This window comes from Scomber japonicus, chromosome 5 (assembly GCF_027409825.1).
Source record: "Scomber japonicus isolate fScoJap1 chromosome 5, fScoJap1.pri, whole genome shotgun sequence".
NCBI classification, from domain to species: Eukaryota; Metazoa; Chordata; class Actinopteri; order Scombriformes; family Scombridae; genus Scomber; species Scomber japonicus.
The window spans coordinates 26,984,861-27,011,503 of record NC_070582.1 but is presented as its reverse complement, the minus strand read 5'-3'; the positions used below and the strand labels follow the sequence as shown (position 1 = coordinate 27,011,503).

General features: G+C 38.4%; 1 protein-coding gene across 1 annotated transcript in view; it reads right to left on the bottom strand.

Annotated features, from left to right (window-relative positions):
* The window catches only part of zc3h18 (zinc finger CCCH-type containing 18), a 44,459-nt gene extending 19,295 nt beyond the window's left edge, over positions 1 to 25,164 (bottom strand). Inside the window, exons 1-9 of the mRNA XM_053319204.1 lie at positions 25,015 to 25,164; positions 22,924 to 23,912; positions 19,955 to 20,039; positions 13,867 to 14,015; positions 13,563 to 13,658; positions 10,773 to 10,915; positions 10,538 to 10,567; positions 9,883 to 9,997; positions 8,852 to 9,123 (exon numbers count right to left, since the gene is read on the bottom strand). Coding sequence (XP_053175179.1) covers positions 8,852 to 9,123; positions 9,883 to 9,997; positions 10,538 to 10,567; positions 10,773 to 10,915; positions 13,563 to 13,658; positions 13,867 to 14,015; positions 19,955 to 20,039; positions 22,924 to 23,901 — 1,868 coding nt within the window. The 5' untranslated portion in view covers positions 23,902 to 23,912; positions 25,015 to 25,164. The remainder of the gene's footprint in view (positions 1 to 8,851; positions 9,124 to 9,882; positions 9,998 to 10,537; positions 10,568 to 10,772; positions 10,916 to 13,562; positions 13,659 to 13,866; positions 14,016 to 19,954; positions 20,040 to 22,923; positions 23,913 to 25,014) is intronic.
* Between the last annotated feature and the right edge of the window lie 1,479 nt (positions 25,165 to 26,643).

Below are 26,643 nucleotides of genomic sequence, written 5' to 3'. Positions count from 1 at the left end.
ATTGGTCTTTGCAGTGTTTACAAAAGGATGACGCTGTTAAAATGTTGTTTTAATTAACAGAACGACGACATTAAGAAAAGAAACCAATTAATAGTGTCTGATCAGATTACACTGTATGAGGCTCATGTTCATAGTACAGGCTTGGTCTGGTTGTAACATGCTCAGCTAAAACATAGACAAGATAAATAAAAATGGACATGATAGAAGACCAATGACTGCCGACTGCTGCCAGATTAAAAACTTAAAAATTTGAGATTTGTTTTGAGATTTATCTGGTGGTGATCTTCTTAATCAGCCTTTTGTGAACTTGTTTGCCTTGAAAGGGCTTGAATGTAACGGATGTTTATTTATGTGTCAAAGTTCCACACGGCAGGTTTAACAGTTTGAATTTAAAGCTGAAACTTTGAAAAAAAAAAAAAAAAAAAAGGTAGATGAATTACAGAATATCTTAATATTAAGCATGTCCTATTAAGCCAGCTCGCATTTGTGCTGGCATGGACTCACTCCACAAGTGTGTGTAAAATCTGAAGTCCCAGGTTAACCCGGCATGATTTCACAATGTTCCAAAGAGCATCTTGTTATGTCTCAGATTGCTGGGTTTTCCTCGGTCTTCAAGTGCATCTATAAGTGTTTCATGGGGTGGAGGTCAAGCTCCTGTGTAGGAAAGTCCATGACAGTCAAGACTCTGGGCTGCTACTTGTCATCTGATACCCCAACAAGACAATCTTCTTCTGACAGTACTTGTGCTGATTGCAGTCTACATTCTTAGTACATTCTTGTGATGTTGTGTTTAGTCTGATGCTTTAGACATTTACTGTCCCCCCCCCATGGTTAGACTTAGACAAACTAAGTCTAACCATGATTTATGCCCCTCTTTGCTTAGAATGACAATCTGATTTCTGACACTTTGACTTAATTCTGATGCAGTATTTCACAATGCTACTTAGAAGGCTGGGCGGTATATCGACTGTTAAAAGACATATCGATATATTATAAAAAGAGACATTATCGGTTTATATCGATATAGTTTATTTTGCGTTAAAATAACTATACATTTTTGTCATTCGGAGTCTTCTTTCGTGCGGATTACATTGGTTAATTACGGAGTTAAGTTGTCAATCCATGTCTGTGTCTGCTGCACACGGAGGGCTCAGGGCTATTTTCTGATTTACGTTCAACAGTACAAAAAAACTTCCCCACACACCTCTACTCTACCCTGCAGCACTTCGCCTCAAGCCTCTGAACCTGAAAAGTTGGCATGCTGTATGAACACACGGCACCCTGCACACACACAGAGACAGTGAAACAGGTGAAGAACTCAAGGTGACAACTACCCTTGTTGTCACTGTAAGTGCAATAAAACTACCAGAGCAAAAATCCAACAAGAGTAATTTAATTGAATCTGCCCAAAAGGTGAGTTTTTTTGTGTGTTTTTTTATAAACGGGATAGCACGGAACAACTATTAATTCAATTAAAATGTACTATAATAGTATATATATCATTATCGGGATATGAAATAACCTATATTGGGAAATTAGATTTTGGTCATATAGTCCAGCCCTACTACTTAGTAAGCAATGATCTGCTAAAAACTTGAGGAACAGCCATATTTATGACAGGTGAACACTGGCTGCAAACTCTCAAACTCTACAAACCTTCAAACTGTCTGATTATTTCCAGGCAGGTTTACATGAACACGTTAGATTTCTCTAATGTGTAATCAGCCTTTTGGACAACATTGTATGTGGGAGCTGATCTGTGATTAACTGGAGTTTCCCCAAGTAGGGGAATCAATATTTATATTTGTGAAAAGGCAGACCAGTGTTTAGCTTCAAGTGAGTATCTAAATATTTGTTGGAGGAAATTAACAAGGTGACAGTGGATATTCCCACTTTGAGAAAGAGAGCCGTACCTGTGTTTCAGTTGGTGTATGATGAAGGCTGAGGGCTTGGTATTTTATTCAGTGTAGGAAGTATATTTGAAGCCTAACATCACATGTAAAAAGGAAGACTGAAACTAACACGATAATCTGGGACAAATAATTGGATTTGTCAACAATCAATGATGCATACAAATTACACATCCTCCAGTGATGATGCAAGAGCAAACAGGTGAATGCAACTCAGAGTTTAAAGTAGTCAGAACACAGGTGCTATTTTTAGCTCTTCAGTTTGCTTTGGGGAAGGAATGAAAAAAAAGACAAGTGGGGAAAGTTATCTCATAAAGTCCTCTCGGTACAACAAAAGATAATGTGATCTTTGCACATGTTTGAAGGGTTTCATGAATTGGCCTAGGGAGGCTTCTGTAAAAGGAGAAACCGGTCTGTTAAGGTGGAGGATCAGTTGATTATAGAGGCTAAAGCTTACCCTTGCATGAACCCAGTGTCATTGTTGTCAATGATTTAATGTATAGCAGGTGTGTTAATGTAACTTCATTACATATTAAGAGTTGTTAAGGAGCAGCTGACTGATTAAAGTTCACCACATAATTATTTTTTCAGTTATTGGTAGTTTCAGGAGTTAACACCCAAACAACAACATCAATGCACTGAAGGGGTGACATGATAACATTGGTTTACATATTGACATTTTGTTGAGCTATAAGTTCCACAGAGTCATGTCATGGCACTCTGCTGCTAAGAGCTTTTGTTTATAAGAGAAATGCTTTTTGTTTTTTGTTTTTTCATTTCTAACCATTTGCATGGGAAAACTTGACCCTGAAAAAAGACTCCTTGCTGCCTCTGGTAGGTCATATTGCTTAAGGGATTTACGTCACTCATCACTAAACACAATTGCAAAATATGGGCATTGACTCGTCTTGATTGATGATTGCAGTGACAGGTATGTCATCTTCATTGTTGCTACTTCAAAGGCTGAGAAGCAAAACTCAAGTTCCACAATTTCAAAACCAGAGAAGGCGGGTGAAGCAATGGAAATATGTGACATCGCTGGCCGTGTCATAAACTGGCCGTAATCAGATATGCTCATTCTGAATCACATCTTTACAAAAGGTTTCTAAAAACAAGACTACTGCTTTTCCATTCCACCATTATACGTGTGACTAGCAATGGTTACCATTAGCCAGGTGGCTTGTAACAATGCAAACAGAGTTGTAGTTGTGATGCAATGAGTGGAGTGTTTTGTTACGCTGCATGCCCCAACAGAGGCAGACTTTTTAGCAGTACACAGAAGTTGTAATTACACTTCTGCAATTTTCATACTTTGCAAAGTGTGCCATATGTTTGACACCCCTGATATAAAACCAAAGCGCTAAAAAGGTTTAACAAACAAGATAATGTTAATGTAAGATTTGCATTTAGCATCTTTTGAATGTTAACTGATTTGGCACTTAATAAAATACGAAAAGGCTTTATTTCAATACTGGCTTTATTATGAGAATTTATGGTAACTTCAGACAATGTGCGTTCGTCTACTGTTAAAGATTTTACTATATTGTTCACACCAATTCAGCTATTCCCTTAATAATTCTCTAGGTTTTCAGTAAGCAGGATTCATTGATCACATTTACATGATTTTTGCCTCAATGTAAACAATTTCCTGGATTTGGATTAGACAAAGCAGATATTTCTGTCTGGTTACTTTATTTAGAACTGTTGATTATTCCCATAAATCATATTACAGGATAAAATCACATATCATTTTTATAGTATTTTATTTATAAATTAATCTTACATTTTTATTTCGTTTTCTATTAAATTTGTGCACGTTATAATATTAGCTTGTATTTTATCATTGCCTTTCACTGCTGTTATTTGTGCCTTTTACTAATGATGTAATGAAATTCTGTACAGCACTTGGGCAACTCCGGTTATATAAAAAGAAATATGACACTGCACTTTACAATTTTTTCCCCAAGTTATAAACATCAAGTAGAAACATGGAATAACTAAAAGAGAAACATAAGTATTTGTTGTTTAAACAGACATACGCAAAAAGGAAACTTAACACTAATGATTTCACACTTCATGACTCATTGATACACATTAGAGTGGATGGCATTCAACCACCACAAACCACCAATCATCAATGTGTGTCTGTAGCGAACACATTTGCGGGGCATACCATGGCCTAAAATGAACAACAAGCAGATGGGGAACTGGATGGTCGTATGTGTGAATACGTCATCAACAAAACATTCTGTTCCGTTCCGTTTTGTGGGAATCTTAAACACATTTCTACACCCCCTACGAAATATTTAAATGCCTTCGCAACTTGAGAGGCAAACATGCTTTTTTACACATTTACAATTTTAAACAAATACCTAATTAAATATCTTTATGTCACATCTTTCTAGTTGACAATCTATCTTCTATTAAGTCATTTGTTCATGTTCCAGTGACAAGAATGTACTATGTCAACTCTTAATGGAAGCTGCAGTACTGAACTCATGGTAGTGATTAAAGTCGTAAATGTTCATGTTTGGAGCACACATTTTGATGATGAAGATTTTAAAAACAAAAGCATTTATTATAAGACTAAATCATTAGTCACTGACATGTAAGGATAGGCTCACAATTTTTCAAGTGTGTTAAAGCAGCAGTCAGGTGTCCATATGAACAGTGAAAGAGGTTTTCCTCTCTGTAATCATTCCACCTGTTCATACTGACTATTAAAAGATCTCCTTCAAATGTGCTTTCAATGAAAGTAATGGGAGGACAAAATCCACAGTGTGTCCACAAAGTCACTTAAAAGTAGATGTGAAGCTTATATTAGGCTTCAGCAGTCTGAGTTAGTCGCATCAAGGGGATATCTGACACATTTAAATCCTTTCAACATCAAATTCCCTCTTTGTGTTTCCTCGGACAGTGTTTCCCTGTTGAGTTGTGGTGGAAGTATAGCCTGGCCAGACCCTACCACAAGTGAGGTAAGGTCTGGCGAGGAGCCGTTCATTTCCTCGTATTTGAGGGGGGATCAACGAATGTCGATCAAATGCTTCTGTACGCTACTGGATAAACTTACAGCCAATCATATCAACGATACACAATGAGGTATTCAGAGCCTGTAGGGAGCAGCGTGAACACTTCCTGTTTATGAAGGGAAAATCATGTAGCGCAAGTTTTGTTGTATTTTCAAAGTGAACTTGCCTTCCGATTCATTTAGCACACAATCTACTGCTGCTTTGAACGGTTGCTGCACCTCTGTGGCCTCCATGCTGGATGTAAACAGAGTCGCTCTACGGTCATCGTCGTCTTAAGCCCGCCTCCCCGTTCTGTGATTGGTTCCCTATCTCAGGCGAAAAGTTTGTCTTGGTGGCCATGCTAACTTTCTGAGCAAAGTGGAATGTTGCTGGAAAGAGAGCATGGGTTTACCCAGGCTAGTGGAAGTATAGGAACAAAAAGAGGGAACTTTGCTTCTCGCCACTTTCCCCTCTCTTGTAAACTATCATCCAATCAGGTGAAGTCATCATACATAATGTCATGCCTGATTTAATTGAGTGAATCATTTGTGTGCTGTTGAAATATATGCAAAGTATTGAGGATGTAAATAATGTAGCATGACAAAAAAAATTGTTGTCAGCACAGACAATATAATACACAAGTCACTTCTTCAGGTCAGTGTTATGCCAGGAAGACTATTTTTACTTTTCCTGACAATGAAACTTTGGCATTAAAAAGACTAACGTTGAAAGACATGTACTTGATTTGACTCATTTGGACGGCTGAAGCTTCATATTAGCTTCAGATCAACTTTTAAAACACATTTTTTACACAGAAAGAGGTGTGCTGATCATGAAATGATCTTCTAATGGTGTGTATGAACAGGAGGAATTACTACAGCATGAAAAAGCTATTTCAATATTCATTTGGATGACTGACTTTTTTAGACTTATAAAAACTGTGAACCCGTCCTTCAAGTTGTCATACGATTTTTTCTATTAAACAGGAGGGTGGAAGATAATGTTTAACATTACAAAAACAACTATTTCCATGTTATTAGTCATAAGAGTGGCATGTTTAAAATGCATTTCTTTAGTAATGTATAATGCTTCTACCATTCTCTGGCACATCAGCCGATGACTGACAGTTTGAGGGAGATTCTGGCTGCATCAGGTTCAGTTTCATCCATTTCATACTGTTCGTGCTGTTAATAGAAACCATCTCACCAAACCTGAATAATTACAGTTGTGCCACCAGGAAAAGAAACACTTATCACACCGAGTCACCACGCTGCAGTCACTTTCACAATGGAGATTTGGACTCCGTTGCTGTTGGAATTAAGAGTGTGGGTGTTGCTGGTGGAGGTGGGGAATTTTCTTTTCAAGATTAATCAGAAAAAACAAATACCAAAAGGATTAAGATGGTATCTGACAATTACTGTGGTTATTTGTGCCACCTGAAAGAGGTAGAATATAAATACTGTGCTTGATTATGTTTATACCAAGGTTATAATAGTTAACTAAAACTAGACGTGAAAAAACATCTATTATAACAAAACAAATTTAAACTAATACTGAAACAAAAACAAATTAACTTAAACTAAAACTTAAAATTAAGCAATAAAAACACAACCAACATGAGCAAGTATATGTGTATATGTTGTCTGATATGCGCCGATATTTATTTAATTATTTTTAAGATACATGTGCAGCATTCTATGTCTATTGGATCCTTTTCCTTAAATTAATTTTAATATATACGTAATTTTCTTGTTCTATGTGTTTTTAAAAATGTATTTATAGTAGTTTATAATGATCAAATTCACAGTGTAGTTTACTGTTTCAGTGTACTGATGTCATTTTATAAAGTAAAGTTTATTGTTAAACTGTAAAATATCATACCTTCATTACATATCTTTGTTACCTGTGTTTGATTGAGGGTTCACTTCAAAAAATGTGCATTTATGTATATATATTTTATATTCCCTTATATTAGTATTGGTATCAGTATCAGCCACACAAATACATTATTGTCCCTGCTGCCCACAGAATCAGCCACCTGACAGCAGAAATGTACTGAACCTAAATAGTTTGCATGTTGGCATCATGAGAAGAAATCAACAGTGTTTGTATTTATTGATTCATTTATCTTATTTCACTGTCCGCTGCAGCAAGTGAGGGGAATCTACCTGAAACAGACAAGCTCACAGACACACTGGGAGCTTATCATTAGTAGGTAATAAGTGCAAAACACATACAGATGAAGCCATTTCAAAGTTCCTGTGTTTCCTTGATGGCTCCTTGACTGGTCCTTGACCGGTCCTTTGCTGGCCAATAATGGAAGCAGGGGGGAAATGCGATCCCCCCGCGATGACGTGGTCAATGAGGCCCCGACTGGGAACGCCCCTAAACTGCCCGAGTGAAAACCAGCTGCAATGCCTCATTTATCCACGGGGAGGAGCAGTGTGTTTAGACCCACTGCTCATAGAAAAGATTAGGCTGTCCAACGATTAAAAGAATTAACTGGATTCATCACGTTACAACCCTGCGATTAAACCTGATTAAAAGCTAAATATTATAAACACTAATATTACTTGTTTTACTTCTATTCTTCTGTATAAAGTAGCTTAATGAAGCATACAATAGTTAATCCATTAGAAAGATGCAATTGAAGCTGCCGTACATCTGACAGGACACCGTGTGTCACAGGAAACACTCGCGGACACTTAATAATTCCTCTGACTGATCACTGATCACTGTCACTGTCAAACCAAGAAATAGCCCATGAGACAAACCCAGTCTAGTGATTTAAAACAGGACACGCTATTTAATACATAGTACATAGTGTTAATATTATATGGGTTCCCAATCCGACCATTTTTTGTGTATTATTTTATCATTATTAAGGCAAAATAACTCAATTTATGTCTATATATATGTGTATATTATTATAGCATATATATTGTTCAGTCTTCTCCCATTAACACTTTCATTTTGCACTTTTACTGGATAAATAAACTTTTAAATAGACTCCCCCCCCCCCCCCTCAGGTAAGAGTAGAAGTTGTAATCTGTGTTTGTCTACAGTTCACAGCCTTTGTGTAAGGTGTATCTCTTGTAAGTTATATCTGAAGAAGACGTAGTGGTTAAGATGAGCAGATGCCAAATGGCAACCATCACTTGCAATAAACACTTAATCTGCTTAATCTGTGTGTGTATCACTTGAAGATGGAAGGGAAATTCCCTGACAGTACTTACTGTCATTAAACATTGATAAAGAAATTGATGAAGAAACTCCTGCACCAAAGAAAAAAAAATAGGTCTGTACAGAGTAATTGTTAGAACCAGTCTAAAGATCAAGTGATTTTCTTCTGAAGTGCCAGAAACTTGTCAGAGCAATTGCAACATTTTACAAATATGCCAACAGAAACTGCAGTAAAGAGGGAAGTGTACTACAACATTTCCCCATAGACAAGCTTTGCTTCTCGGCACTTTCCCCTGTCTTGTGTAAACTATCATCCAATCAAGTGAAGTCATCACACATAATGTCAAGCCTGATTTAATTGAGTGAATCATTTGTGTGCTGTTGAAACAAGTATTAAGGATGTAAATAATGTAGCATGACAACAAAGTGTTGTCAGCACAGATAATACAATACACAAGTCACTTCTTCAAAACTATTTTTACTTTTCCTGACAATGAAACTAATTATTCAAAAGCTAAAGAAAAACACAAAACTTGCTAAGAGAAGCTCACTCGTCTTGAGGTTCTCACAGAAACAGAAAAAGAAAATACGGTAGTGATACCTGTCCATGTGAACCACACCTAATAATTACAAAGAGACAACTGTGTCAAACATATTTGTAATGTTTGGATTTATGCTGTTGCGGCATGTAATGTAGAACATCAGCATAATCCGTCTATCAACAATACAGCTGACTGAAACTTCACTTACTTGGGTGGCATGCTCATGGGCGAGCGTGGTTTGAGTTTGTCCTCATCTTTCTTTTCCCTGGCGTCTCGAGGAGGACGCATCCTAGGCCTCTCCTTCTCGTCCCGCTTCATCCGGTCCCTCTCCCACTCTTCTTTCCGCCTCATCCTCTCCTTCTCGCGCTCGCGCTCTCTCTCCCGCTCCCTTTCTCTCTGCCTCCGCTCCCTCTCGCGATGGTCCCTCTCCCTCTCTCTGTCCCGGTTGCGCTCTCGGGGGTCGCGTTCACGTTCGCGTTCCTGCTGACCAAAACATCAGAATATGGACAGGTGGCTCACTTTCAGTTTGCACAATAATTTAAGTACCATGTGTGCCAAGACTGTATAAGAGTAATTTGACAGTAATTATTTGGTTCGCAGGAAGCATAGAATATAAATACTCCTTTTACACCCCTAAAAATTGTAACTGCTCTCAAGTGTTGCCCTTAGACCTGTCATGATAACTACTTTTGTTGGACAACACATTGTCTCAGAAATAATTGCGATAAATTATATTATTGTCATTTGAAGATCATTTTATACCACTGATATAATGACAATATAATAGCATAATAATGCAAAGGGGTGGGGGGGTGGGGGGGGACTGGTTTTGGAGAGTGGGTGCTATGCTTCTGTATAAACAGACTGCCATTATGGTTGGGGACAGAGTAATTTACCTTTAATTCTTCTACAGTCTCCACTCAGGACGTACACAGTGAGGAATGGAGGACACTACTTGTTTAGCCAATGTGACATGAATAGACTCTTAGCTGCTAATGTGAAGTGTGACAATCTTGAGGTCAATAAAATGATCAGGGTCATGTTCATGTATCATACAATAAGTCCATATATAGACATGATGATGATGATGATGATGATAATTACATTATTGTACGGTAATTCAATTATGACAGGCCTTGTTGTCCTCTGTCTGCGATTTATACTTGAATGATTTTTGCTACACTTTGGGTTGTTGATTTAAGAAAAAAAAAAGCCTTTGACATTAAGCAGAATACTCACACTGTAGTGGTAAGGAAGAGGAGCTTCTGTGTACTGCACTCTGAAGTTTTCATACTGGCCACCGCGCCACAGGGCCTCCATTTCATAGTCATAATATGGGTCAGCATATGGATCACTGCAGGGGGGGGCACACATACATTTGAGAAATTCTACCACCCCTGAGAAAGGTTCTGCTTCACTGACTTCAGACTTGATAGTTTTTTTTTTGCTGGTGTATTTCCTTCTTCCTTTGCGATAAGACATGACATCATGCAGAATGATTGTGTGCATATGTTGACTTTTGTGATAGAATGTTAGTCAATGATCAGTGAGCCAGACTGACAGTATTTTTAAAAATGTCATTCATAACTTCAAACTGCTTTATGATTGGGCAAAAAAAGCAGTCCACAAATCATTCAATCAAAACAAAGATGTTCCTAATTTTTGAGCAAAGTTGTATTCTTCAACCCTCACCAGATATTTCAGATTTGGTTAGTTCAAATTCAAAATAAAATAGTGACAAAATCAAATTCTGCATGTTTGACTGTAAGCAAATAGCACAAGTTGTGTCTACACAATGATCCGAGGGAGATATGGTGTCTTATGAGGAACAGAAAACTGACCAGTGAGGCATTAAAGAGTTTTATTAAGAATGTTTAAGTTTGTCTACACTTACCCATAGATAGGATCTCTGAATTCCATTTCACTGAAAGAACAAAACAGGTTAGTTAATTTAAAAAAAAAAAAAAAATCACTGGTATCAAGTTTATATTTTCTATCTATTTTGATCTTTTTGTTTAAAATAAGGAAAGCTTCTCTCCACTGAGACGTTGTCTTTAGTTGTATTCGTTTTTTTACTATGTGTACAACGGTTGGAATTATTGCAGTGTGCTGGGTGTGGCAGGTCATACTCTCTGATGATTCGGTAGCTGCGTTCTCTGAAGAAATCGTTCTCCTTGTCAAATTCTCTCTCGTCCTCTCCGATGGTCACGTTGAAGCGCTTTTCCTCGAAGTCCGGCTCCTGCTCTTTACGGATGGTAGCTTTCTTCAGCACCTACGAGACACAGAGATACAAAAACCATTATAACAATCTGCAGTAGGGAACTTCACAGTGGTGAGAAGGGAACACCACCACACAGAAATCTGCAGGTTTTTACAGCGAGGTGAAGAGAGGTCAAATATTTGTGTCCAACCAGCTCTGCATGTTACACTCCCTGCTCCTTTTTATGACACTGTTGTTCATTTTCTATCATGCTTTTCCCAACACAGAGCCGTTGTTTTGGTGTATTACCATTAGGGATGTCAGGATTAACCAGTTATACGATTAACCGTGATTATAAATGTCATGGTAGGATAACTGCAAGAATTTGATAAATTAAGGTATCTCGACAGGTTGGAGCAGCAGAAAAACAGGTGTCGACGGGAGACACATCCTGTGTGTGTGTGTGTGTGTGTGTGTGTGTGTGTGTGTGTGGGGGGGGGGGGGGCGCGTGTGACAGGCAGTCATATTGTATGCTCATCGTGTCAAGCTGTCAGCTTACCTGGGGTCCGTTCCATAAAGCAAGCTCAAAAAAGCGGTACTTATTGTCAAACACCTGACTTGAATGAACCTAAAAAATTAGATCAGGCTAAAGCGGTTCCATAAAGGTCGATCCATGTTCACGTAACCAGACTAATTCAAGACAGGCTCGAGTATTCAGATTAATTGCGTGTGCACGCCATTCACATGCAGCCCATGATGTTGAACACAGATCAAATGGATTCACAGTGACAAAATCCACCACAAAAGAGCCACAGCAGCAGCAGTCTCCAGCAGTCACTTCAGCTGGAGACATATGAAGAATTTAAACATATGATCACAAAAAGCAATAAATAAAATCCAAGTGAAAGGCCTGCATGAAATTGCTGATCGATTGAATGGGTCTGATCTGTCTCTGAAGGTGCGCTCGTATTGCAGTGCCCGACTACGGCAATGCCTCAACATGCATCCACTAAACATTATTGTAAGTGCTAGGGATGTACCGAATATTCGGTAACCGAATATATTCGGGCCAAATATTGCAAAAAAAAAGCCACATTCGGCCTTCGGGGGAGTGAGTAAAAAGCAAGGGCCAATAGTGGCGTTGCGCAATGATGCAATCAAACAACATGCAGTGACGCGGTGACCCGGCGCCTTCGGTAAAATGTCGGCAGTGTGGAGATATTTTAAAGTGTTGGAGAGCGAGAAAAGAATTGCAGCTCTTTTTATTTTGAAGCTGAAGTACTGTTATTGACAAATCTGTTCTGGCCTGGGATATGTTGTGTACCTGTGTGTATGAGGTTACAAGCACACACTTATTTACTTCAATAAGAGCCTTCTGTTTACATTATTAGCCTATCTACTGTGGCTAAACAGACTTGTGCCAAAAGGACAATAATTTGTTGTGGGTTTATCCACTTTAATGCACTTTAGTTTTTTTTGGAATGCATGTTTTGTTTGAAGGCCTAATATAAATGAAAAACTTTGTGATTTTTTTGAAAAGCAAAGGCTACTGGAATATTAAAAACATGTCAATATTCAATAAAGATTTACTTTCTTTGAAAAACATGTCTAAAAATGTATTCTACGCTATTTATGCAATATAAAAAAATAGTGAAAAACTTAACCACATTCGATATTCGGCCAAGCGTTTAAATTTTATTTGGCTTCGGCCACAAATTTTCATTTCGGTGCATCCCTACTAAATGTACTAATCACTAACCAGTACCTCTTAAAATAGCGCTTCCTACGAGGAAAATAGCAGTTAAAGGCATATGGATTTAAATATTGCATCTCTTGTCCAAATATTTTTGCAGTTGTTGAATATTTATGAGGCTATTATTCTGTCAGGGTAATTTAGATTTACTAAGCATATGCCTGGCTTATTTGGTAATCCTACTTAATGGAACAGGGCCCTGGAGTGATTCTTAATTATATTCAATGTCACATACAGAGCCAAACCAACAATGAACTCACACTACTAACAAGTATTGTGTGTATAACCAAAGCCTCATATTATCTTATTCTTCTATGCCATAGACATTCATTGTTGTTTAAAAACTATTACAAAAAGTGCTACACTGTGAGTGACATGTCCTTTCATTATGAAACGTTTGGTCACATTAGATGTTCAGAAATGTCTCCTTAACACTGATAGTGATGACATTTTCAGTCTCAGGAGGGTAGTTAAGTGCGTACACAGGAACATGGTTCTGTTTACAGCTTCACTAGCTTGTTTTGCTACTAATCACAACCTCTTGACTTTGTACTTAAGACTGTATAATACAGCACAAAGTCAAACAGCACTGTTACAGCTGCAGCTTCTGGCAGCATTTAACTGCTTGTTGGCTTCACATTTAAGACATTTGTTTCTCTCTACATACAGAAGTACAGATGCAGATACTTGTCTTTCTGTGCTGGAGCTGCCTGAATGACATAATACATTTCCTAACCCTAACTTTCACATCTATAGTTTGCATATGAAAATAATGCTTCTTCAGCATTCATCCACAAAAACAAACAAACTATAGGACAGATAAACATCACAGAGATTAATACATTTGGCTTATAAAAAGGGCTTTAAGAGGACATGTGTCATTAAACAGACAGTTTACACACTCTGAGCAGCATTTGGCACAGACTCAGTGTTGTTTCCACAGGACGGAGAGTGGCGGTGTTTTACCTCTTTGGCATGCCTCAGGCCTCTCTCCCAGGCGCTCTCCACAGGAGGCTCCACTGGAGGAGGCGGTGGTGGGAGCTCCTCCACTGCAGGACCAGCCTAAAACACAGGGACACAAAACTAATTCACTCACCTGTTTTTCATACATGCACCTGCTCACTGTGAGAGACTTAGATGCCCTGAGCCTTGCATTCAAATCAGCTAATAGAGAAATAAAATGATGTTATTAAGAGCCAATCAATTAGCTGTTTGGTTGATGTAAAAGAAACATTTTATGTCCACAGACAGCAGTATAAGATAGACGTACCCAGGGGTTGTTGGGTATGAGTGGGTGTGGTCCTCCAGGTGGTGCTCCATTAGGTGAGAAGAGGTCTGGCTTACTGATGAGGGAATAGTTACCTTTGTCATTGACTCCAGGGTGGATAAACCTACAGTTCATACCCCAAGTACAATTTCCTGCAGGACACAAAGGATTTCACAGATTTAGAAGTGGACTGGAATAGGTTTGTATAATCACTTTACAGTAGTGCTGGGCGGTAAGACCAAAAATGTATATCACGGTATTTTTCAAAATAAAAGCGGTTTCACGGTATATGACGGTATATTTTTTTCATGCATAATCAGGTGTTCACAACATTTTCTACTAGTTGAGAGAGTAACTACTATTCTACTGCAGTAGATTGTAAGGGTCGACCGATACATCGGCCGGCCAATATATCAGGCCGATATTCACGTTTTTTACTGATATCGGCATCGGCCGATATATATATATATATATTTTTTTTCCCGGCCGGATTTACGGACAGGCGCGCTTACCGGCAGCCCTGTGTTGTTGGAGGTGCTGGAGAGCACGTGAAGCCACGCCCCTCCCTCACTGGCGTTGACAACAACGACGCATCTCCCGTGAGACAACGGTACATTTTCACACTTTAAAGTATTTTTAACCGTCTAACTTACCTGTGTTATTGCCTTACACTTTGAAAGTGAAAACACGAACGCCAAATGCATGTGCGTTTGTCTCTCTGTCTCACTCCGACTGAGAGCAGGACAGAGCAGCTATAACAGGTGTGTGTTTCTCTCACTCTGACTGAGGGGGACGGAGCGGCTGTCACAGCGGTGTGTGTGAGCTGCTCCATGTCTTGAAGAGCTTTTAGAAGTATGATGGGAGAAATGGTTTATGTGGTTGAATATTTATTCACGTTAAAGTTGATGATGCAACAAACATAGGTGCAACATGTTGCTTGCTTTTAGAGCAGAAACTAAAGTGCATCCGACATCAACGTTATTTTACCATCCTACTAGTGTGTTGTCTTTGCATAATAGGCGACATAATAAAACATTTTATTTTATGTAGAAAAAATGGAAACCATGGCAGTCTTCTTTTACAAATTAAACACTTTATTTCAATGACTACTTTTTTAGAGTTTATTGTTTTCTTAAAAAATATTAAAATTAGTTGACAAGGAACCTAATTAACCTAGTAACATTTTATTTTACATTTTGTGATAACCAGATTATGTCTATTTGGCTTGTAATAGTATGCATCAGCAAACAATTCATCATCAGGGCTGTGTTGTTGATGCTGATGAAAGCCTTTTGTAATTATTTTATTTATGCTTACATATTTATCTTCTTATTTTTATTTATTTATGTTCTGCAATACAATTGTTAATTTGTTAATTTCGTAAATAAATGTTTTTTTTTTTTTGGTTAAATTGAGACTGTAACATTTGTTATCATTATGTCATTCTTATGATGTAAATGGAGGGAGAAAAAGCAATATCGGCTTCAAATATCGGCTCAAAAAAATCGGCAGCACATATCGGCCATCGGCTGATTTAGAGTATGTGAGAAGTTCCCGGATGGTTTACTAGATTCTCCAGAAATGCAGAGTATGCATCAAGAGCTGACTACTCACACTCACATTACCCAAGATGCAACGTAACTTCTGAAAAAAACCCAAAATACAAACGTCACACATCACCACCTTGGTGGTTTCAAGTTAGCTACAGCGAGGGTATGTTCGTTTCCTGTTTTCAAAATAAAAGCACCAATTCTATCGTTATGGTTTTCTTAATAATAAAAGGTAACGGGTGTTATATTTATTTTTGTGAAAATAACCAGAAGCGTGTTACTCGCTACGGCTAGCTCCGAATTCGCAGGAACAAAACTTTAAACAGGTGTTATCTGAACAAATTAGCGTCACAGTGTGGATCTAAAGGGATACTTTCTCGCCTAAAAAGGTTAGAAATGTCGATAATAGGGGTGTGATGATACACTCAGGTCACGAGACGAGACGAGACACAATATTGAGTTCACAAGATCGAGACGAGATTTTAACTATATTTTTAAGAAATCCAATGAGGAAATATATGACTGTTCTTTTATTTGAAATTCACAAAATGCAAATTTAATTGAAATGTTTTAACTAATCATCTTGTAATGAATCACTTCAGTTCTACTTTCTAAATATATAATTATCATATGCAGTATGCAGCACTGTAAAAGGTTTCCCCATATAGATATTTTATAGATATGGGTATTTATGGAAATAACAACCATAAATAAAAAAGTTAGATACAATCACAAATACTAATAGTAAGTAAATTATAAAGAGTAGAAACAATTCTAATATATAAATATAAATTAAATAAAGTATCCAATTATCACAAATTATAAGATATTGCTAATAAAAAAACACAGAAATAAAAGTAAATTGCACAAATCCTGTATGACATAAATACACAAGTAGAACAACATATAAATTGTGTTTATAATTTGGTAGTGTGACTCATTTTACTTTTGGCATCATTAGGCTTCCATAGTTCAGCTAGATTCCTCCTCCTACTTCAGGCTCAGTGTAGAGACCTGAGGTCAATTTACCACTGCTCCTCTCCTCATCTCCTACTTCTGACTGAGATCTTCTCAGCAGGTAGAAGCTGTAACAAGGATAATGATCCACACGTGACATTATAAAAAGAAGACATGACGTGCAAATGAGCGATAGAAAACCGATTGTCTTTTTTTCTTGTTTTTTTGGTGCGGCCCTTAATTATAGCTTTGCGAGACAACATTCACTTCGACAAAAATATTGTTGCGTTTTCGTCTTGCGCGATCACGTGCTACGAGATCTCGTCACACCCCTAGTCGATAAAGTGGTATATTTACAGAGTTAGAGCTAAAATGAAATCTGCTTCAGTCTGCTGATTTCAGCTCGGGTAGGGACAAAATGCATTGTGGGTTATCGTGTAGTTTACTACAGTGTAAATGGTCGGCTTACTATCTGGTCGTTTAGTGTGTAGTGTGTAGGATGGAAGTATGTAGTATAGAAGTATGTAGTATGTAGTATGCGGTTTCGAACACAGCCATTTTCTGCTGTTTGTTGAGCAGCAAAGGGTCCCACCTGAAACAGTGTTGCGCGGCGCAGCATTCCTAACATTGTGTGATGAAATACACCGGTACATTAAAAATTCATATCATAACGAAAATATACACCGGTATTCGGTGTGAACCGGTATACCGCCCATCACTACTTTACAGTTGGCCTCTAATTCTCCAATTAGACATTGATTGTGCTTTTTAACATGGATGCATCAATATGATTTTGTAAGAATGCCAACATGCATTTTTGTCAGAATCTCAGTATGAGTGAGACACATTTCAATAAGAAAAAAGACATCAGAAGAAAAGGACATTCAGAGGCGTGGAAATTACTTGACTCCAAGATGCAAGGCCAAATTCCTAAAATGTTATAAAAATTAATTTTATAAATGTTTGTTAATATTGTGATGTTGATGGAATGAAAAAAGGCAGAGCTCACTCAATCTACAGTGTGAAAACACTAGCGTTATCTTGTAGCTCATCTTTACCAATTGCATTTGATTTAATGAATAAATAATGACCTTTACGAGATGAACATGAAGTTTACTGAATCACTCAGACTAATTCTAGCAGAGCAGAAAACTCCAACTGTAACAAACGAGAGCAGCTGCCCAACACACACTGCAGTATTAAACATGTAAATCAACTCTGAGGTAAAGAAAATAACTGTATTCTCAGTTCTCAGTCTTCTGAGTCTGTTTCACCTCAACAACCCTGCACCTGCTTAGCGTGTTGGACAGTGATGTCTGTCTCAGAGCAGAAAGGCTGCTCTCCACTGCTGGATATATAATGTTAATAACACAGTGGAGAACTTTCCCTCCTCAGTTTGTTATTCTCACACAGGCAAGAAGACTGTAACATGCTTTCAAGTTCATTAATTCATAGAGTTAACTTATTAACTGCTTTATATTGGATGCTGGTTATGTTTCATACTGTGTTTCAGTGGAATAAGGACACCAGTTAATGGTTTGGCACACAGTATACTGGAGCAAGAGAGTAAAAATAGTGCCCCCATTTCCATTTATTTAATCAAGAACGAGTATTAGAATTGAAAATTGAAACATGACATTCCATAAGATTCACACCCTTATGGATATTGGATGGATACTAGTGGTGCATTATATTTTCAGAATATCATCAGTATATTTTGAAAAAGGTTTTAAAATGAAACATCAGCATGGCCGTGACATGAACATTTCGGCTGATATGACTGAACTTCAATTTTGCCATGTTGTTGATTTTGATGTTATCACTGTCAGACACCAGTGGTCTTTTACACCTGTGTTGTTTAAGTACATATGTGTGGGGATGTAGCTGCAAGGTGAAGAGAAAAAAGTTCAACTGCAAGATGAATCTATATAAGACTTATATTTCTCCCTGATGGTTCTCAGAAAGAAGTTTCTGTGTTAGTTTTGGTGCTTAGTCTATGCTGGATCTTATGGTCGTAACTATAGCCTTGGTATCTTTGAATGTGAAAGGTAATGAGGAAATATAAACTCTTTGACATAACACTGCTAAATGAATTGATTTCATTGTCAGTTATCAACATGAGCAGCTTCAATTCTCCTCCATGCTAGAAACAGGCAGCAGCAGAGCTAACCAGTCCAGCATCACTGACTGTCTCTGGATCTTATCCAACTTTAATGTAGAGGTGGGAGAAGCATTCAGATCCTTTACTGAAGTAAAACCACCAATACAGAAATGTGAAAATAATATATAACAAGTAAAAGTGTTGCATTCAAATAAATGTACTCAAGTATTATCAGCATGATGAAGTTAAAGTATGAAACTAAAAGTAGTGGTGCTGTCCCTCTGACTGATATATTCATACATATATAACGTCATTGGATTACACTATGTGAACAATGACTTACTTTCACATGACACCTTTGGAGAGAGATGACATTTATTTACTTCTTTTCCAATTTGTGAAATAGGTCACATCTGCTCTCGAGTATCATCCAAGCCTTTCAAAGTATGATCAATCTTAAAGTTTTGTTCGAAAATGTTACATCAAAATAAACATGGCATGTTTAAGTTTGAGTAGTTGTCTTATTATGCCCAGTAATTGAGTACATTTTGAAAAGTATTGTATTTTTTATCTGAATCTGCCACCATATGAGAACAAAAAGTAAAGTTGTTGGTGTATCTCTAATGTATATCCTTTAGTAATTAGTCACTGAAAAACAATTCAACTACCTAATACTTGACTACAGGCACTGAAAAAAACAACCACCCTGAAATTAATAAAAAGTACAACAGCTCCCCCTGCTGTACAACAACATACACATGTATCAATATACAGACAATAATAAACCATATCCAACCCAACAGCATACTTTGTACTCATGTGTATCAAAACACAACACAAGTCAAGTCTTTTATGTTTACTTTTATCAGTGTAAATCTAATCTAGAATGGAAATCTGCCCTAAACCATTATATTCTTTAGTGAAACAACCTACTAACTCCATAATATACCATTCATTTCAAATTTGCATGCTTTTTTATTGCTATATACAAACATGTGTGTTAAGTAACATTATCATGACTATCTGCAAGTCTGGGATGAGTGCCAGTGGTGTCAAACCTGCAGCAGTCTCATCCTCGTAAACCCAATTTCCTGTATCGTCTCATCTCGTGAGCTGAGTGTATTGTCACACCTCTAATACAATACGATACAATACGATGCGATACGATACATTTCAATACGATACAATACAATATGATGCAATACAAGGTTCAAAATTCCATGCACATTGTAATGTACTTGGTTACACTGCTGAAACTCTCTGGTGCAGCATCAGTGTTATTAGCCTTTATGCTGAGAGGGCAACAATAGTTTTAAAATTAACATATTTATATGAATCTTTTAAATATGTTTCTTTAAGAATTGGGACTAATATATACTGAGTAGGACATTTCACTGTTGAAAAATGTAATTATGGAGACACCTTTTTGTAAAATATTTTTGTACTACAGTTTTCTGTCTTTCTAGGATCTGCAGTTACTTACCTTTGATGAAGAATCTGCAGATAGGACGAGGTCTGATCTTTCTGTCTGAGGGATCTTTGACCTCCCCCTCCTCCAGGTCATCATCCTGTACACACATACATATGGAACATCATTACAGCATATTCTTTTCTCCTACCTTCACATCATACAGAACTACATTGAGAGACAACAACGGCCAGTTACTGGTGAATTTACTCAACCTATCAGCCACGGTGGCTGACGTGTTGTAACACACATTACGCACGGCCCTATTCCTTAAAAGGAGCCACGCTGCCAATCGTTTCCTAGGCAACGACACAGAGGTTGACTCACATTTCAAAACAGTGGTGCATGGAGATGCCCCAAATGCTATTTATTTACAAAATAATGGATATATTTTTTTTTTTTGGTTTGTTTTTTTTAAAGATTTTGTTGACGCTTTTATTTATCAGTAGACCGACAGGAAAAATGGGAGGGGGGAGGGGGGGTGACATGCAGCAAAGGACTGCTGACCGGGACCCGAACCGGGGTCGGCTGCGTATATGGCATGTGCTCTAACCACTCGACCACCTATGCGCCAATATTTGGTGTTATTTTTGGCATTAAAATAAAAATAGGGTTAACATTTTTTTTTTGGCCTGGCAGGGGTCTGGTAATTATAGGAGAAACACTGCCTCTACAAACAACAGTTTTATTTACTTTAAGCGGTTATCGAGGACCACAAAGCCAAATGCCTCAAGGAGGTGATCTGCATCATAGAAGAAAAGATGGCTCTGGAGAAGACAGCTGCAATGTGCTTGTGTGTGTGTGTAGTACATTGTTAAAGTTCTGATGTTAAAAGACTGTTCGGACTTAAAATGGATGTGCAGTGCAGTGCTGTTTGGATGTCTGTATTTTGTTTTGGTGCATGTGAAGTGTGTGCACACGTTTTTGTTACTTCTTGGGGACCGTCTCCAGTAATAAATACATTTTAGGTTTGGCTGTCCACAATAAATGGAAGTCAATGCAATGTCCTAAGGATAGCTGCACAAACTCTGTGTGTGTGGGGTGTAGGGGTGGGACGATATGCTTTGGTCACGATTCGATTGTATCACGATTCTAAGGTGCCGATTCGATTTGTATCACTATTCTCGATAATTGCGATTCTCATAAAAAAACAAACAAGTTGAATCATACACTTCTAGAGATGATAAACCATGAATGACATTCCCATAAACAATGCACATCAGTCTGTGTCAATGTAATGAATTGTTCAATATGTTTTTAAATAATAAGTAAAGTGCTCTGACTATTCAGTGCTCTCTGAAGTAGTGTAATGTCTGATAGCTTTAACAAAATAACATACACATGTATGCTACACAAAAATAGGTATTTTCTGTTGTTCAGTCGACCTGAGCTGTTGGAACAATAAATAAAAGATAAATAATAATAATGGTTTATTTTTGTAGTTACCAGTTTTACTTTTTCCATCATTAGGCTTCCATACAAACTATGTGCGCTAGATTCCCCTGCTGCTCTCCTCCTCTTTTACTGCTGACTGTGTGATCTGAGCAGCTAGAAGCCGATAGGTTCACTAACTATAACCAGGGAGAACACTGCAACAAGGTTAATGATCCACACAGTGACATTATATCATTGATATGACGCGCAAAAGCCATAGAAAACCCATCGTTTTTTGTGCGTGTGCATACGTGCGCAGGTTGCAGCACACACTTTCTAGTTTTATGTAGTGTGAACTGCTCCTACACTTAAGAAGATTTAGGTGGGATTGGTGTAATAAGCAGCAACACACACACTATCAGGACGCTGTGCTCTCACACGCACTACATTGATAGTCACACACACAGACACGCACACGCGCTCAGTCACTCTAGAGTGCGCTCTTGCTTGGTCGCTCCAGATTCCGGGAGACTGTGTCTCATTTGCGAGCGTCAAGGAGCCGCTATCAATATGCTGGAGACTTACAGGACGTCCAGGAGAGTTGGGTTGTCTGCTTTTATCCTCCCCCTACTTCAGTAGTTTATGAAGGGAGGGGGCAGGTTGTGTTATGAAGCCTACACCGAAGCCAAAAGCAAAGTTATATGGTTAACTAGCTGCTAACAACTTCTAATGAAATCGAGCAAGTGATCAATATAGTTAACGTCACGTTACTTCAAGCACAGTCATTTTTGCAGCGGCGCTGAGAAGGTAGTGCTGTAAGGTAATTAAATAAAACACTTGGCCAAAATAGAGCCTCTAAAATAGAAAAAAAAAATCGATTCTGGGGATAAAAAATTGCGATATGTACATGAATCGATTTCCCCCCAACCCTAGTGGGGCGGCATATAATTAAAAAAGCATAACCATGATGGATAAATATTAAATGAATGCTTTTAATGTAAAAAAAATATATATATTGTTTTTTCCCCCATATCAAGACAAACATTAAACAAAAGTTAGTAACACTCAAAAGAGCGATTACAAAGTAGTGGCTGGTACAAAAATACGAGTGGCTAATGAAATTTAGAATCCACCAACCACTTTAAACAGCTGCCTGCTCATGTTACGCTTCACTAAAACCAACAGGGACAGACTCAGTGTAAAAAAACGCAGGGCGGTGGTGGGGGAATCTGTAAGACTGTCAGGGATTCAGTTTGGATTAATACATTTACTAAAATATCAGTGTATCTGTCCTGTGAGAGAATACTTTCTATGCTAATTGGCCACAGCCTCTTACTCCCTGGTTCACCCCCCCCCCCCCAGCGTACATACAGAAAAGAAAGCTAGCAGACCGTGAGGAGACATACATTGAATTAACAAAAAGTGTATTGGATTGGAATCACTGACTCTACCTTTAATTAGAAAAATACATTTTCTTCAATGTCTGATGCTCCAATGCTGGTGTTTTTCTGTTCTTAAAGGCTGCATTACAATGTAGTTAAATACAACTTTCTGAGCTTGTAGACTGTAAACATATGGAGTATTGATCAATCAAAAAAATTATCACTTACATCAATCTCTCCTTCATCAATCTCTCCATCATCATCTTCCTTTTTCTTGTCTCTGAAGGAATCTCTGCGCACCCTCTCAGGTCCTTTGGAGTCGTCTGTCCTCCTGGATTCACCGTCTTTGGGAGATGGCGGGAGGATTGGTTTCTTCTCTTTCCTCTTACTAGACTTGTCCTCACTCTCCTCTTCTTCGTCTCCCTGAGCTTTTGCATCTTCCTCATCTTCCTCGTCCTCATGTGCGGGGATGCTGGGCTCCTCAGGCACCTCCTCGTCATAATCCAGCTCATGCTCGTCCAGCTCCCGAGAAACGGATGCAGAGTCTTCCTTCATCTCCCTTGCCACCGCGGCTCTTCTCCTCTCCTCAGCTCGCCTCCTTTCGTCCTCCTCTTCCTCCTCAGCCTTGCATCTCTCCTCCTCCTCCTCGTCATCCACATCAACTGTCTTGGCGCCAGGCTCTGCTGAGATGACCTTTCTGTAGTCACCATATTCCTCGTCCCTATCCTCTCCATCCTCTTCAGCAATGAAGCTTCTGCCCTGCTCTGAGTCTGGAGACTGCGGGGTGTCAATGACTTTATCCTCTCCTTCCTCCTCCTCCTCCTCGTCCTCCTCGTCTCCATCCAACTGACCCCCCTGTGGACCGTCATCATCTCCCTCCATCAGCAGAATGGTCTCATCCTCCTGTCCCATCCCTCCTCTTTCTCCTACCGGCTCCTCATCCTCTGGATCAGACACAAAGTCAGGAACCACCTCATCCTCTTCTTCCCCCTCTTCCTCCTCTAATCCCAAACCTCTTCCTCGACTGTCCACTGCCTCTTCATACTCCTCTCCCAGCCCCCCATTCTCCTCTTCATTAAATATCTCACTGTCTGAGTTGACCCTTTCATCCTCTTCATCAGCAGAATCCAGTAGCTCACTGTCAGAAAGGCCCTTCTCCTCCTCAGGAGACTGAGGGGACTGGGTAGGGCTTTCAGGGGTATCCATCAGAGAATTTTCTGCAGTAAACAGAGCAACAACAATGTATCAAGTAACACACAGAGCAAGCAAGTAATGTGCTAACAGAGCCCATATTTTAATAGTATATTTAAAAAGGACATCATACCAAACTCCATTCATAAACCTGTCAATTTTACATCTATACAGCTGTCATGTCAGCCAGGTAGAATAACACTTCAATATCAACTAACTAATAAACTTATCTTTTCTCAAAACATAACTTATGTCCATAGAAACATTTTAATTTTAAGTTTCTCACAGCAAACTATTTCAATGCAGTTTAATTTAGTGGTAAATACTACTAAGAACTGACTGTACATGCCTTAACCAAATAAGCAGGAAAACATTATATTGACAGAACTTTAAAGTGAGTGTGGCATGTTAGACTCTTAATAATAACCAGCACAACATATATTGAAATCAATACCAATAAACGACTGCAAACTTAATGTTTATTTTTGGGTGATTTGGACTTTGTCTGAGTAAAGAAAACTCGGCTAACTTATTAACACACTAGCTTAATGAATAAATGCGTACTGTATACATGTAGGTAATTATTTAAAAATAACTAACAGTGATTTTTGACGCGGGAATCTGATTATAATTAACGGTTTTGCTAAATGAAAGTTTTCTTCGACGCTAATTGAAAATAAAAACTTTCCATTGGTAAGCTGGCTAAGTACTGTTCTATGGTTCTATGGTTGGGGCTAAAAGCTTCATATACTTAAAATATCTTGTAACGGTCCCATGTTACCTACGCGTGTGCATCAATAAACAATATTTCCAATGTCGTAAATACTAAACAGTTCGCCTGCAGCGTAACATGACTGCTAACTGCTAGTAGCTGAGACGCGCTGGTTGGCAACAAGGCCGTAACTTGTCAAAGCGAAAAGCTGGTTATCGTGCAAGGACACAACTAACCGCCATGACGAGCAGAAACTAATAAACCGATTCTCTAAACGGCAGAAAGTCACTGTAGTACCGGGCGGACCCTCCGGTTCTCTCGCCCATCTTTGAATTAACAATGCAGCCTCTCCTGAAGCTAAGCTAACAGCGCTGCCACTCTCTGCTAGCTGCTAACAGTCACACATTTTAATTCACCTTGCGGACCCGGAGCTCTTTAAAGACGGCAGTTCTGCGTTATGTACTGTCCTCCCACGCTGATATTGTTATTTACAGTCTACAATAAATATGACACGGTTTAATTTAACCGCTGCGGTGGAGAAAATAAAAAACCCCGCACGGCACAGCCAGAGCGGCCATTACCTTTACGTCATCAACATAGGACAGCCGGGGAAAAAGCCGCGCTGGAAATGAATGAGAACAGACCTGAGATCAGCGTGTGACCTGAGTTGTGGATTACTGTCCTCTATTAAAAAAAACTAAATCTGATTTACGCTCAGTGAGAGCAGGTTTACTGAAGCAAAGCACCCCAACAGAAGAACACTCCAGGAAACTCATAAAAATCCATGTATTATTACATTATATTAATAACTGTGTTTGTATAGGCAGGGCAAGGCAAGGCAGCTTTATTTATATAGCGCATTTCATACACAATGGAAACTCAATGTGCTTTACATAAAACAAACATTTAACAGTAAGAATTGGAAATAAAAAACATAAAAACATGCAATTTGAGAAATAAAAATAAAACCCAATTATAGTAAAAACATGGAAACATTAAAACATACAATTCTGAATGAACTGCAGCTGTTTAATGCTTTTTTGTGGGAGTCCAGTCAGAAGACCGTTGCAGTAGTCAAGTCTACTTGAGATGAAAGCATGAATCAACTTCTCCTGGTCTGTTTGAGACATAAAACCCCTTCACTCTGTAGTATATATAGTAGCTTTTATTGAAGAAATACAGCTTAATGTGCAAAAACAAAATAAATTACAGGCATCAAGTAAAAAGGACATAAAAAGTACATACAAGCATGTAAAACACATGTATGCAACATATGATGAAAAACAAGACATATTTGATAACATTAACAGAAATAGAATGAAATACAGTGAAATGCAGTACATCATTTGCAATTGAATTTCACTCATCTCTTTGGCAGACTACTAAACATGAGAGATTAGGGTATTCCAGCTTGTTGACATTTTGCATTAGCAGGCAGGAAGTGATGCTTTCTTGCAGGTTCTTGAAGATTTAAATGTCAGTGCTGGGAGGTTTGACGTGTGAAGGACACGATTAAATTGAGAAAACAAACATGCGAAGAGGGGGACAATCTCCTCTAGCCTACTTGTTTTTGGATTTGTGCCTGTTGGCGTGCTCTACCTTTCATTGCTCTCATGGACTAACCACCTGTGGTGGACCTGTTTTCTAAACTTAATTTTAACCTTTTCTGCTCCACCATAAATTCTGCTTGACTCCACATCTACCTGAAACATCACTTAAGACATCAATGAAGAGTCATGTGTCCTGAAGCTCCTGTCTCTCATGTGGAAACAGTACCTTGAGTTTTGCAAGTATACCATTTTATTCAGATGGAGGGTTTTCACTTCAGTTCTGCTGCTGAGGTCATTCTTTCTTTTTCCTCAGTGTCTGCAAGTTCCTGTTTGGTGACTGCCTGTTCTACCATATTGCCTGCTTGTTCATTTCTGCAGCAGCTTAGTATTTCATGGCCTCCAGCCTGCATCCCATTTAACCATTTATCCTGTTCCATAGGTTTCTTCTTCTTTTCTTGTCAACTTTTGTTTGTTTATCTAAATTGGAAGTCTCAA